The sequence below is a fragment of the Ammodytes marinus genome, assembly GCF_949987685.1.
Source record: "Ammodytes marinus genome assembly, chromosome: 21".
Taxonomy (NCBI): Eukaryota; Metazoa; Chordata; class Actinopteri; order Uranoscopiformes; family Ammodytidae; genus Ammodytes; species Ammodytes marinus.
The window spans coordinates 17,273,887-17,286,946 of record NC_137225.1 but is presented as its reverse complement, the minus strand read 5'-3'; the positions used below and the strand labels follow the sequence as shown (position 1 = coordinate 17,286,946).

At 40.3% G+C, this 13,060-nt stretch overlaps 1 protein-coding gene across 1 annotated transcript; it reads right to left on the bottom strand.

The window, feature by feature from the left end:
- Positions 1-9,432: 9,432 nt before the first annotated feature.
- en2a (engrailed homeobox 2a) lies at positions 9,433-12,344 on the bottom strand (the record flags this gene model as incomplete). The annotated part of the gene is made up of 2 exons (XM_080050212.1): positions 9,433-9,758; positions 11,846-12,344. 2 exons carry the CDS (start codon positions 12,342-12,344, stop codon positions 9,433-9,435), a joined length of 825 nt encoding a protein of 274 aa, XP_079906338.1.
- Positions 12,345-13,060: the final 716 nt, after the last annotated feature.

Below are 13,060 nucleotides of genomic sequence, written 5' to 3'. Positions count from 1 at the left end.
CATTTCCATCAATATACTATCCACATGATCTACAGTGGTACAACGTAGATTAGCACATTAATAGTTTGCAATAATAATGATGTGTATGTGTGGCACAGTTCTATATTTGGTGCATAGTTGAATTCCATTTCTGCTTAAAACATCAATGATTTGCAGACCTGCTCATTAAAGCCTGTGTGCACTGCTTTATTTGCAGATTTAGATTGGGTTCCAATCTCTGCGTAAATATGTGAGGCTTTACTGTATGTTTGCTTATCTTTCCAGCCATCCCATCTATTCAAACAGTGTTCCTTTCATTTAAGGCTGTGCACTAGCTTCGCTTTTTTTTTTTTTTTTTCTTTCTTCCTTGGACCTTTTCTGTTATTTTGGGACCAGATGGCGAGGGGCACGGAAGCTCTTTTGTCCGGGAGCCCCAGTGAAAAAAGGCTGTCCTCCCTAATGTAATCAGCGGCACCGGAAGGGTCCATTTTGAGCTGTGAAAGAAGACAATTGGGTCTGGACACATCTAGATTACAGAAAAAACGCAGGGTTCATCTCCCGACCCTGCCCCCTTTGACCAAGGCCCTGGCATGGAGGATCCTCATCTTTGATCATTGGAGGGTGGAGGTGCTGATCCGACCCCACGAGGGCCAAAGGCCACCCCCGCCCCCTGCCCTGTTTACCCTGCACTTGGCTGCTGCTGACACCTCCTTCCGGAAAGAGCCAGGGGGTACTGGGTTGATTTGGGCATAGGGGGATAGCATGACCTGTCTAGACACCATTGGTCGTTGCCCTGGTGTTGCCAAGGGGACATAATGAACTTTGACCTCAAATGTAGTTGGTTAGAAGACACTTCGGTCATCCAAGGAAGACATTTTTTTTCTTTTTAATTTTGAGGGTTGGGGGTGGGGAAATGAGACCAACATAATACACAATCTGCTTTGAGGGACCACAAGCGTGTATTGGTTAGCAAAACTTCCTTTTTAATTTATTTTAATAATCGTCTTATTGTAGGTCAGAACAGTGCATGATAGTATACAATATTGCTGACACATGCCTTTGGCTTCACCCTGAAACGACAACTTTACTTTACTGAGAAATGTTTCTTTATTTATCTGATCCCACAAACATGCAAATGGAATAAGAACTGATTTGGTATTGTTTTTTAATTTGTGACATAATCTAAAGAGGTCAGACGGTTTTTGGTTCATGATTCTTTTTGTTTTTGTTTTTTTATAAATTTTTGGGATATTTTACTACTCATGCACAGTAAGTACTCTTTACATTTCATATCTGTTTTTATCTTGTTGAACATTATATTCAACATGCAGTTTTTTTGCTAAAACAAGGCAAATCCTAGATGTTTTTTTTACTTTGCTGAGTAAGGCATGTTTTTCTGAGCCGTTTTTATGTTTAACATGTTGAGCCAAAGGCAGTTTTCTACCTTGTACAGAAAAATACAGTCATTTTCTAATTCATTTTCTTCTGTTATGTCCTTCTGAAATTGTGGTCGTATAGATCAGTAGATTAAAATAATTTTTAGCATATGTGCAGAACTTCTCAACATGCACTTTTTTCCTTTATTTGTACTTCTAGCCTATTCATACATGATTGACTGGAAATGTTAAAAAATATTATAAGCATAGGCCTAGAAAAGTGCAGTGCAGTAAACGGGACAAATCTGGGTCAAAATCTTTGTAATAAAACAAAGTAGCCTATACACTGACATAGCGTTACGATCTATACAAAGTATTTAGAATTTATATTTAGCATATGTCAGAAATCATATCAGTCGAGACTTCTTTCTGCGTTTTTGCAAAAATATTTTTAGTTCAGAGTAACATAATCGGCTAGTTTATTCTATTGTACAACTCTTTCGTGCATGCAGTGAAATGTTGTTGCTATTCTTCTTATTTATTCCATGTCATACTTCGTCTTCTACTTAGAGTGCCTGGTTTCTGCCTAAACTTCGACACACCCCAAAGTGCAAACTGGGCTTTGATGTTGAGGCTGTTCCTCAGGATTGGGTGTAGTGATTCTACCATCATGGCCGCCACCACCAACCCCGCCCTCTCGCCTGCCAGTCAGGAACAGTTAAAATGGCAGCATGCAGCAAAATGAGTGAGAGGGAGAAAAGAGAGACGCCCACTACCGTGAGCAAGGGCACGGTCTACTGAGCCCAGGCTCGCCTTGTATGCCAACTCAAACTGAGATGATTATTTTTGGTGTATTCGGTCGTCCGAGTACAATGTAGAATCTAAAGAAGTCTAGACAGGTAGATGGTGCCGAAATCACTGAAGGGTTAACCTATTTTTTCACCGTTTTATTCCGAATCTGTCGCTCACAATAGTGATGTATTTCCAGCCGCACTTTGTCCCGATAGTAGACTAAATGTTGCAGAATATTCTTCATTTATATTGATTTAATAAAAAAAATACATCGTAACAACATAATTAGCGAAACCATGGCTGCACTGTTTCTATTGTACAAGTGCAGCCAAATAGAAAACATTCATGCTAAATGCTTTTTTCAGACCTTCACTACAATTCAATTGGAACATTTCACAAACTCAGGTCCTAGGCTTGCTGCCATTTTATTCTCAAACTACCGAATGTGGCCAGCAAAATGGGAATGGGCAATCGCTGATTAGTACAGAATGTTCTAGCATCTAAGTTAAAAAAATATCTATAATATTCGTACACTGCCTAAGCTATAATACATCTTCTGGTTGGGTTGTGAGCATTGGCCACAGCATCATTTGTATTCTGAAGTGGTGCAATAGAGTATTTCGGTGACTATATCTATTTTTAATGCAGAAAGAACAAAGTGCTATGATCAGTGATCATTGAACCCATTTGCTCTTAGTCAAACAGCTCTATGCATGTGCTTATTATGTCATCTAACTAAAACCAATTAAAGGCTATACGCTACACCAACCCAACACTTTTTCAATGAGCTAGAGAGCCATTTCAAATGGATCAGAGAACATAGATGTTTGTATTCAGTCTCAATAAACCGCCTGAAATTAAGTACTACTCTTTGCGGGCCTGGCTGCTGCTTCGTAACAGCTTTATTGCAAGGCATACCACATCCAAACTGCAGTGTTGAGAATTTTAAGGTAACTGTCCAAATCCTCTATTTTTAGCTCTACCTACTCAAACTGAATGACATTTTATTATTGGCTCTTGGTGTGAATGTGTTTTTTCCCCTTTACAGTGTAGAGAGCTGGTGGTGGACTAGGAGGAAGATGTCATGCTAAGGATGGGTTTTTGGTGATGATGTTTCTGCTGTTGATGCAGCATCGAGCTCTCACTTTGTGCCTCTGTCAGCTATGATGCGTAACCACAAAGTGAGTGACAGGCCAGTCCCCAGGGAGAGCAGGGGGCCTGAGGTGAGTCAGATGTATCCTTGACCCTGTCTAGCTGTGTCAGCAAGCAACACAAACTCAGTAAGAAAGGCCAGGAAAGGCATGAGTGTACCTTGTACATCTTAATTTAGTAAGTAGAAAAACAATGTGAGATAAACGAACAAACACAACCACCTTGAGTTTTACTATTCAGGAGATCTGTTTTTCCTGAACTCCCTCAATTTATGAATTATGAAATTATAATGCAACAAATTACATTCTAACTGCTACCTCTGGTCCTCGGTTCTGTGATTTTGTTAAGAACCTGTGTCAAACATGAACTCAATTTTAGAATATATTCAACCCTTCAATAACTTCAATAACACCCAAGGCCAGTTTGAGACTTTAAAAACTTTGTTAGAGAGAGGAATTATTTCTGCTTTTTTCTGTGGAGACAGACCAAGCTCTTTTACGTCTGTTTGTTTCAAAGCTTTTAGTTTGTCGTTGACCTATTTTAACTCAAATTTGTTATGTATGCCATATCAGAGTTTTTGAAAGCAGTAAGTAGGAGTTTTTCGGTAGCATTTCCAATACTAAATGTATTACTTAGAAACTTGAAGAGGGAATATGAGAAAACATCCATTAGGATACAAACTGTGCATGATGCATACATACCAAACAGCAAATCAATGGCACAACTAGGTGTTAGAATACTTGAAGCTGAAAAAAATTTCATCCACGCCTGGGTATTGCTTTTTCAAATAAATGGCTGATAGTTGCTTAATTGTAATTTCTTCTAATCCAAAGGATTAGGTAATCTGTGGAGAAGTTGTAGACAATATCACTTGTATTCATACATTGCTCATCTGCCGAATACTTCTACTATGTGGGATATATCATTAGGTTTAAGTTTTGTGCATTTACACAAACTGTAGTCTTATTACTGGTATTATATTTATTTATTTTCGATCTGAGGGAATTATTTCACAATTTGGATCAACAGAAAATATCCAGTACCTAAAACAATTCTTATAATCAATCCTTAATTTTTCAAGCAAAAATACCAAATTGTACTGTCTCCAGCTTATAAACTGAGGATTTGAGGAGGAGTTTTCTTTGTTTTGTCATTATAAATGAATTATTTTTATATTTTTGACTTTTGATGGAAGAAGAAACAAGTACTGTGAAGAATATGATTGGTGCTTGCCTTAAAAAAAATTGTTTAGCTATTTTTCAGACTGAACGATTTGTGAAAACTAATGAATACAAGATAACAATAGCTGCAGCCTTTTTTTAAGCATAAAGATAAAGCTAGAAAATAATACTTTTTAGTTGAGTGAAGAATATCTGGCTTAATTTGCTAAAAATCAGGACATCTTGTTAGAAGTCAGTGTTAGTTGTTACATTTTAAGAAGTGCTTGTTGTGATGATAAACAGGATTCATTGTAACTGCATGCCAAGTTGACGCCATGGTCAATAATATCAAATGCGAAAAATCATGATTGAACTCAAAGAATAACTGAAACCATTGATGTTACCTGCATCATATGAAACGTGACCGAAGCCCACAATACTATCTCTGTTGTGATCACGCTTTATGCACAAATATTTTCTTTAGTTTTCTCTTGTCATAAAAATGGAGAGTCATCTTTATGGGACAGTGTAGACCAGAAATACTAGTGGGCACACCATGTTGTAAACAACTTCATGAAATGCAAGATTTTGTGTTTTAATTCATTCCCCCGAGTAGGAAACATCCGCTCCTGAAACCAGATATGGTAGCTACATGGGAAAAAGAACATGGAGATTTGCTTTTTTCTGAATCTGTTGAAGTGAACAAAAAGAATCTTTCATTGAAAAAGTCTTGCATCTTTTTTTTCAAGGGTTGCTCAAACACGGTGTGTGAAATGAGAGTTGCCTGGGTGTGACTTTTTCAGAAAGCATCCGCTTGCTATTGTCTGCCTAGTCAACTTCTGCAGGCCCCAGCGCCCTGACTTCCATACATGAGAGATCAAGGGTTACCAAGGTGCTTTTGAGAAAGGAGGGCTCAATGTGAGGGAGGACAAACCAGGCCACAAAATACTCATTTCCTTTGCATGTTAGGTGCCCTAGTGGGGATTCAGACAGGGTCACTGGCAGCCTCTGGGGTTGACTTTTTTTCCAACCTCATTGTTCTTAATGAAAACTGTTGCTTGCCTTTTCAATGGCTTGTGACTGCTATCTGCTGTCTGTACAGTAAGTGGCTAATAATATGCTGATTTTGCCGAAAAGAAAGTTTGTTCAGACTCTGGCTGTTTATCCGGTGCCAGACTGAGGCACCTCATGTAGAAAAGGTAAAAGTAATTCTGTCCACCTCTCATTCTTGCCAAAAAAAGTTCAGTCAGTGAGCCACGGCATTAACTTGTATTCTAACAAGATTAAAATATATTCGTCCTGGGGATTAGCATAGTTAGGTGTCCTTTTGCCTCTTTTTTCTCCTGCACTGGTGCGGCGACAGTGGGCTTTGATCTGTGTTGCGAGGCAAGAGTCCTGGCTTGGACCTAGCCATTCGAGTGCCAAGTGTGAAATTGGCCTGATGTCATCCCCATTCTTCACCTTTTACATCTTTCACCACTTTAATTATGTTTCCGCCACAAAGCCCGGGCACCTCTGAGCAGATTCCACTCTGGCCGTAGGAAGCATTTAGAAACTGTGGGTAAATGACACAGTAGGGGAGGGGGAGGATGGTAGGAGAGGTCATAGCAGGATGGGGCCCTTTTGTGTTTGGAGATAGACATTGATACTTGCCTGATGCTCACTTCCATTTTTACAGCATGAGAACTTTCTGAAAGTGTGTACAAAACTCCAGAAAATAAGTTATTTTGTACAATTTCTGCATCCCATTCCAGAAGAGATGTTTATTCCTTAGTGTTTTCCACCTAGATTATTTATGATTTATACTGCCATATATTATTTTCCCACTGCCATGCAAGATTTTTCTGTTTGTGTGAACCTGTTAGAGGGCGAAACAGGAGCCTACTTCTGATCACTTGACCGCCTGAATCTCACTTGTAGAAGATGAGAGAAATTATTCTCTGATCAAAGCTTTTGTTCCAGGAGAATGTGCTCGTGCAGCCTTACAGCTCCAGCTATTGTTCACGAATTGGTGTCCCTATCTGAACTTCAGGGAGCTTCCCTGCCTGTGAATATTTTGATGACGGTTCTTATTGATGCACCGAATGAAAACAACAGAGGTGTGTGTGCATGTGAAGAGGGACAGAATTGAATTGTGTGTGTGTGTGTGTGTGTGTGTGCGTGTGTGTGTGTGTGTGTGTGTGTGTGTGTGTGTGTGTGTGTGGGTGTGGAGCATATGAGTTTGTGAGTGAGAAAGCTGTGTGTGGAGAATGGGTTACTGAGGGGCGGGAGGGGGAAAACCAGCCACCTGCAGCCATGACAGGCTTTGACCTTCATTGCGCTCTCTCTCTCCCCTTCTCTCTCTCCCCCCTTCTTCCCCTCCCTTTCTCTCTCTCTCCCCCTTCTTCCCCTCCCTCTCTCCTTCTCTCCCTCTCTCCTTTAGTCTCTCATTTCTGCCCTGCGATAGAAGCCCAGGCTCTTTTCAGAAAGCGGCGAGGAAGACTGACCGTGGTGAAGACAGTGCTGGGAGCAGCTCCTATCTGCTCTAATGCTACTCACTGGCCGATAGACATGGCGTTCAAAGACTAGCGGTGCAAGTATGGAAATGCAGATAAGGCATTGTTCAGGAAACATGCTTGGGAATTGTTGAAGGCTTTCCCTTGCATAATGTTGAGATGCTTTTGCAAATGTTTTAATCTCAAACCCCATGAATTTGATCCTCCGTGAATGTGATCCTGAACCGCCCATAGAATAGAGTGGGTGTTTGTATTGAAATGCTTGTCATACTATGCAAATAAACAATGGTTTGTGATAACATTTGTGTATATTTGACATCTGGAAATATTTATTTCAAGCTTTAAATCTATATTTTAATTTCTGCAAAAGCTAGGTCACATTAATTGCCAGGCTCACTTTTTTCCTGTGTTTTTTATGGAAATCTATGAACTCTTTGTTTAACATAAAGATTCTAGAAAGTTGTTTGTGTATAATCTTCAAGGGTTTATTTACTCTTCTTTTGCAGTTATGCAGTTTTTTCAGGAGGCAGCTAATTACACAATTAATACATGATACAAATTATGTACATTTATACCAAAGAATACTTCCAACATAAAATAAAAAATAGCATTGTATTCTACAACTCTGTGTTGTAATTTTTATTTAAACATGTTCATATATAGATAGATATATACGCTGATGAGTAAATTCATAATGTCGTACCAGCAGTTTTCATAAAGGCATTACAACTTGAATAGTCTGCATTTGAAGTAATACTGCTTCTCTGATTCGGCACAGTTCTGTTTCATAAAAAGTTCACACTTGAACTTTTAAGGCAAAGTGTGTTTCTGTTTGGTGGATTTTAATTCACACACACACTTTTTGCAGATACACAACAAAAACACTTTGAAAGGCAAAAAGTCCACAATTTGGTATGGATACAGTCTGAAACTTAGCTCGATCATACTTCCGTTGATAAAGACTAAAGTTTGATAAACACAGTTATTTGCCCAAGTACAACAAATTGCAGCTTTCATGCAAAGGCCCCATAAACTATTATTCATTCACAAAAAAAAAGAAAAACAAAAAAAGTTATTGCAAGATAAACAAGCAGTGTAAACACCTCAGATATCTACTCTAAAGCAACACTGGTCATTGGATAGATTTTTTTCCTTCTCAATATAATCTATATAAATACACATATGAAGTCCTTTCAACAACGATAAGAGATTTCCAACATTTGTAATACAGTTACTGACGGATTTGACTTTTTTATGATATATGGATATGTAATAAAACTGTATATAGAGAAAGATTTAACAAGAACATCCAATAACCTGCATGTAGTCTACTCAGGAGTGCGCAAAATGGTTGTCATCATTGTCTTTATGCTACAGAGTTCTTTCTGTGACTTTATAGGCAGCATTATAGCCTTCAATTCGCTCAGCTACAAAAACAATGATTCATATTGCTATTTAAAAACTATAATAGCTGCACTGACGCATTGGCATAACGAAGGGGAATACGCACACAATATTCGTGTAAAGGCTAGGAGACGACCACAAGCAAAGGCGTAACTTAGCATTTTAGTCAAGTGGCGTGTTAGTAAAAATCGCTACCTCTTCTCATTCACATAATAAACTGTTTCTGTGAATTTGCTTTTAAAAAACGTATCAAAATTCATTGTCTGCCCAATTAGGTTTTCAACTGACACTCCAAAAAAGGAAAAAACACCTTCCCACTTCCATTTTACATAAACACAACCAAAGGAAACCAACAAAGCGTGGACATAGAGTCGTGTTAGCATTTATTTAAAATTCACAGTAGCCTGGATGCAGCAGGAAAATATTCTTTGGACTTCAGTTTGTTCACCTCACTGACAGATCGAAACGTCAAGTGCCAGTTAGTTTTAAAAATGTAGAATGATCACAATCATGGTAAGCAGTAGGCCTATTATTAAAAGAAAAGAAGGATGTAGTCTAAGCATTTGTAGCATACTACACCTCCTGGGGTGGGGTGGGGGGCGACAAACAATAAAAACATACCTTTATACAACATATTTTATAGACGTGATATTGCAGAAATATCTCTTATTTTTTTCTAAACAATTTATGCTGGTATAATCTACACACTGGCCCTTTATTCGATGAAATTATTGCATTGTAGGCTTGACAAAACCTCCCATATAACGAAAAATCGCTATAATATTCCTATAGGAGCCTAGAGACCTGTGGTATCATTAACTATTAGCCTACTGTTTGGACCTTATTGTTCCTTTTGTAGTATTCTTATTTATTTATTTTCCTGTTGTGTGTTGGACTCCTCTGCAGTTGGTATAGTGATAGTAGGCTAGAACGTAGTGGTATTTTTTTTATCTGCTGTGGTATCTTTAAATATTCCTGTAGAAATTCTGCTGTGATATCTCTATTTAAAAAAATCTATCATAGGATTACTATAGGTTCTTTTTCGTCAGGAGGCTGCTGTGTCTTCGCTGGAAATCAATCGCTGTCTGATTTTTCGTCTTTCGACCCGACTGTGGCGTGATTGTACAGTCCCTGTGCCATCAGGTGCAAGGCCAGACTGTTTTTACCGCCGTTGGACTTCTTGATTTTGGCCCTTTTGTTCTGGAACCAGATCTTGATCTGGGACTCGTTCAGGCCCAGTTCCGTCGCCAGGTTCTGTCGCCTCTGCTCGGTCAGATAACGGTTCGTCTGAAACTCTGTTTTTAGTCTTTGCAGCTGCTCTGCTGTGAAGGCCGTCCGTGGTCGCTTGTCCTTGTCCTCTTTGCTGGTCGATTTCTTCTTTGGTTTGCGAGATCTTGGCCCTGTGTAGTGTAGGGGACGCGGGGGTTGGGGGGAGGAAATAGAGGAACAATATGGTTTATCAGTCTCAAAACATGGATATGGGCACAAAGTAAAAAGGTAAAGCGTCAATCAGGCAAAACGGCCCTATGAGCAACTTTGTACACGAAAAACATAATTTAGGTTACCCATGAAAATACTTAGGCTATCCAACACGTAAGTAGGCATATTCCATTATTCTGCTTTAAATTTAAGAGAGTGCCCCCTCTAAAACACGTGCGTAAAGTATATTGTGGAAGAAAATTAAGATCTTAAACACGTATTTTAATCTCCAAAATCAAAAAAAAAAAATACGTAAACAAATGGCTGCTTATACATCTGTTGACATGTCTCTAGAACGTTTTTGCATTAAAAAAATTCACTGATTCCCCTGAAGTATGGCAAACCAAACCATAATATATACACAACATACAGTATGTGTGTGTGTGAGGACAGGTTGTAAAATGTTGACACGTCCACTGACAAAAAACACCCAAGAAGCAAAAGCTCCCCTGCCTCCCTCCTTCCCTGTTTCTATCCCTCTTCTGCGCTTGCACACATATAGCCTACGTACGCGTTGCCTATACACACACACACACACACATACACGCACACACACACACACACACACACACTCTCTCTCTCTCTCTCTCTCTCTCTCTCTCTCTCTCTCTCTCTCTCTCACTCACTCACTCACTCACTCACTCACACACACACACACACACTGTCTGTAGTAATAAGGAACTATTAACTAATGGGACAACACTGGCAAAACAATCACTGATAAAGCTCAGCCACGGTTTGGCAGGTGAGCTGATAAACACAGTGCAGCTACTTTGCATTGTTTGTTTTTTTCGTCGGGGCCAATTGAAAAGCTCCTCAATGGACAGACGTGGGTAGAATTTGAGCAGCACACATTAGATGCACATTCATTTCTATCTGCATGAAGGGCTTTTTTTGGTGGAGCTTTGGACTCAAGTGTTCGGTTCCCTCCTCCATATAGAGTAGAAACCAGTAATGAAACGACTTAATACACGCCGAACCTTTAGACGTGTACCAGCGTTTGTGTGTATGTGTATGTGTGCGTCAGTATAAAGACTGTGCAGCTCTACAACTCGTAGTAGTCACTTACGCCACTCCATACAGGCAGAGTTACATAATGCATGAGAACAAGTTGTGCTCCGTTCTTTTTTCGTGGATACCAACATAAATACATTATAAATTCACCTTACTGCAGGCTGGTACGTTATAACCAGTGTTCCCTTATAGGTAGAGATTAGAAATAAAACCAAAAAGAGGCACTGCAGGCCACACGAGCTATGGGAGCGTCCATTGTGAAAACAATATGCATATTTAATCCATCCCAAACACAACTCGCCTCACGCTTCAAAAAGAGCCAAACAGCTTTGAAAATAGCACCACATTATTTTTCAGATGCTCTGGAAGACTCGCAGTCTGTCAGTCCGCCTATGTTAAGTATATGTAGGACTCCAGTATTATCATATTCATAACCTCGAGGAAGTGTATACGAGGCTATCGTAGCCTACTGCCCGAATGGGAACAGTTTAGTAAAGAAAAAACCTGTGCGTAAAAGCTCCACAAAAATGCTGATTTCATGTTTTGATGTTTTGTAGTGAGTTGATAAAATATAAAGATTTAAGGAAAGTTTTACTGATTAAAAGAGAGAGATTTTTCCCATGTTTCGTTTGCGTTTTAAAATAGGCCTAGGCTACTCCCAACGAAAAAGAGACACATTTTTATTCCGTATTTTTCGTTGTATTTTTTTCCCTATAGTATACCTACAATAACACGTCCGCGTATGGTACTCTACCAGACATTTTCTGTTTTGTATGAAATCAGTTTTGCACAATTTATAACTGGATTTATAACTGGATTTCTATTTAGTTAAATTCTCCCTTTGCGCTGCACTGCACGGTTCGCTCTACTCTCTCTGCTCGGCAGAAGTCGGTCAAGGCATTCGGGGTCAGTGTTACGGGGTATTTCAGGTTACCGAGAAAAACAAGTGTAGGCTATAGTCTACATAGAATGAAAGGAAAACGCATTCACCAACCTGAAGAAGGCCTGTCCGAGTATCTGGTGCAGTAGACCCAGGCTGGCCACAGCATGTTGGGCTTAGACTGGGATGGGTTTGAGCTGGCTTGCGAACTGTCTGAGTCTGAGCTTAGGCACTGGTCTCCGTTCTCCCCGCGGGCTTTTAGCGGCTCCTCGGCGGCTATCGCGGGCTTCTTACTCCCGGTGACCGTGTGTGGAGTGGAGGTCCCTTCCGCTGGCACCGTGCTCCCCACCGGCTCGCTCTGAGGGGCGGCGGGGCTGTCATGGCTCTCCCGCGACACCAGGCTACTACTCTCTTCGCGGTTTGGGGCAGCCCCGTCCTTTTTCCGTCCAAAATCCGGGCGCAAGATGTTGTCGATGAAGAAATTGGTGACCCGGTGCGGGATCTGCTGCAGGTTGCCCGGCGCCTGTAACAGGGGAAGGATGGCTCTGTTGGACTCATCCGCCGACTCCTGCCGCTCCACCAAGTCTCTGTTGCCGCGATCATTTTCTTCCATACTGATTCACTTTCCCCGCTTTACTCTCTTCTTTAACCCTTTATCGCTCTCTCGGCTGCAATACGATTTGCGTAAAAAGAAAAACTTCAGGGTTTGGAAATTAAATTGCAAAAAAACCGCACGCGTAAAATAAATAAAAACATGAAACTCAAATTCTAGTGAGTGCCTTGGACACCATGCAAAGCCTTGCGATAGTGTCCTCTGAGAAAAGCATACTTTTTTGACATATATTCCCTTCAATCTCGGGTTAAAACTGATATCGCAGACCTAAAAACCTGTGCCATTTGCGCACCATCCAATTGACTGTTAACCGGTTTCAGTGTGCTCCGTGCTGCCTACTCCTAAACTAAACTAAGGGTAAATAAAGAGGGCTCCTAAACTGATGCTCTAATACTCTCACTCTGGAGTTTTGTTCTTATTTTCAATACGAGCCCCCCGAGTGACGTTTTCCCACCGTCCTCCCAGACACGTGCCTTGCACCAATGGCACGGCAGAAACCAGGCCACGTGACGCAGACTCCGGAGCAATCCACAAACGCCCATCCTCTCCTAGTAAAGGGAAAGAGTCCTGGATTGACGGAAGAGAAACCTCATTTAAATCCAATGCGTACTCCCAATAATTAACCTGCGTTCACGAACCTGTAACTTCCTTTTTTTCGTATTTTAGGAAAACACCATGTGCATCACATTGTTTTTGTTTATTAAAACGATAATGCG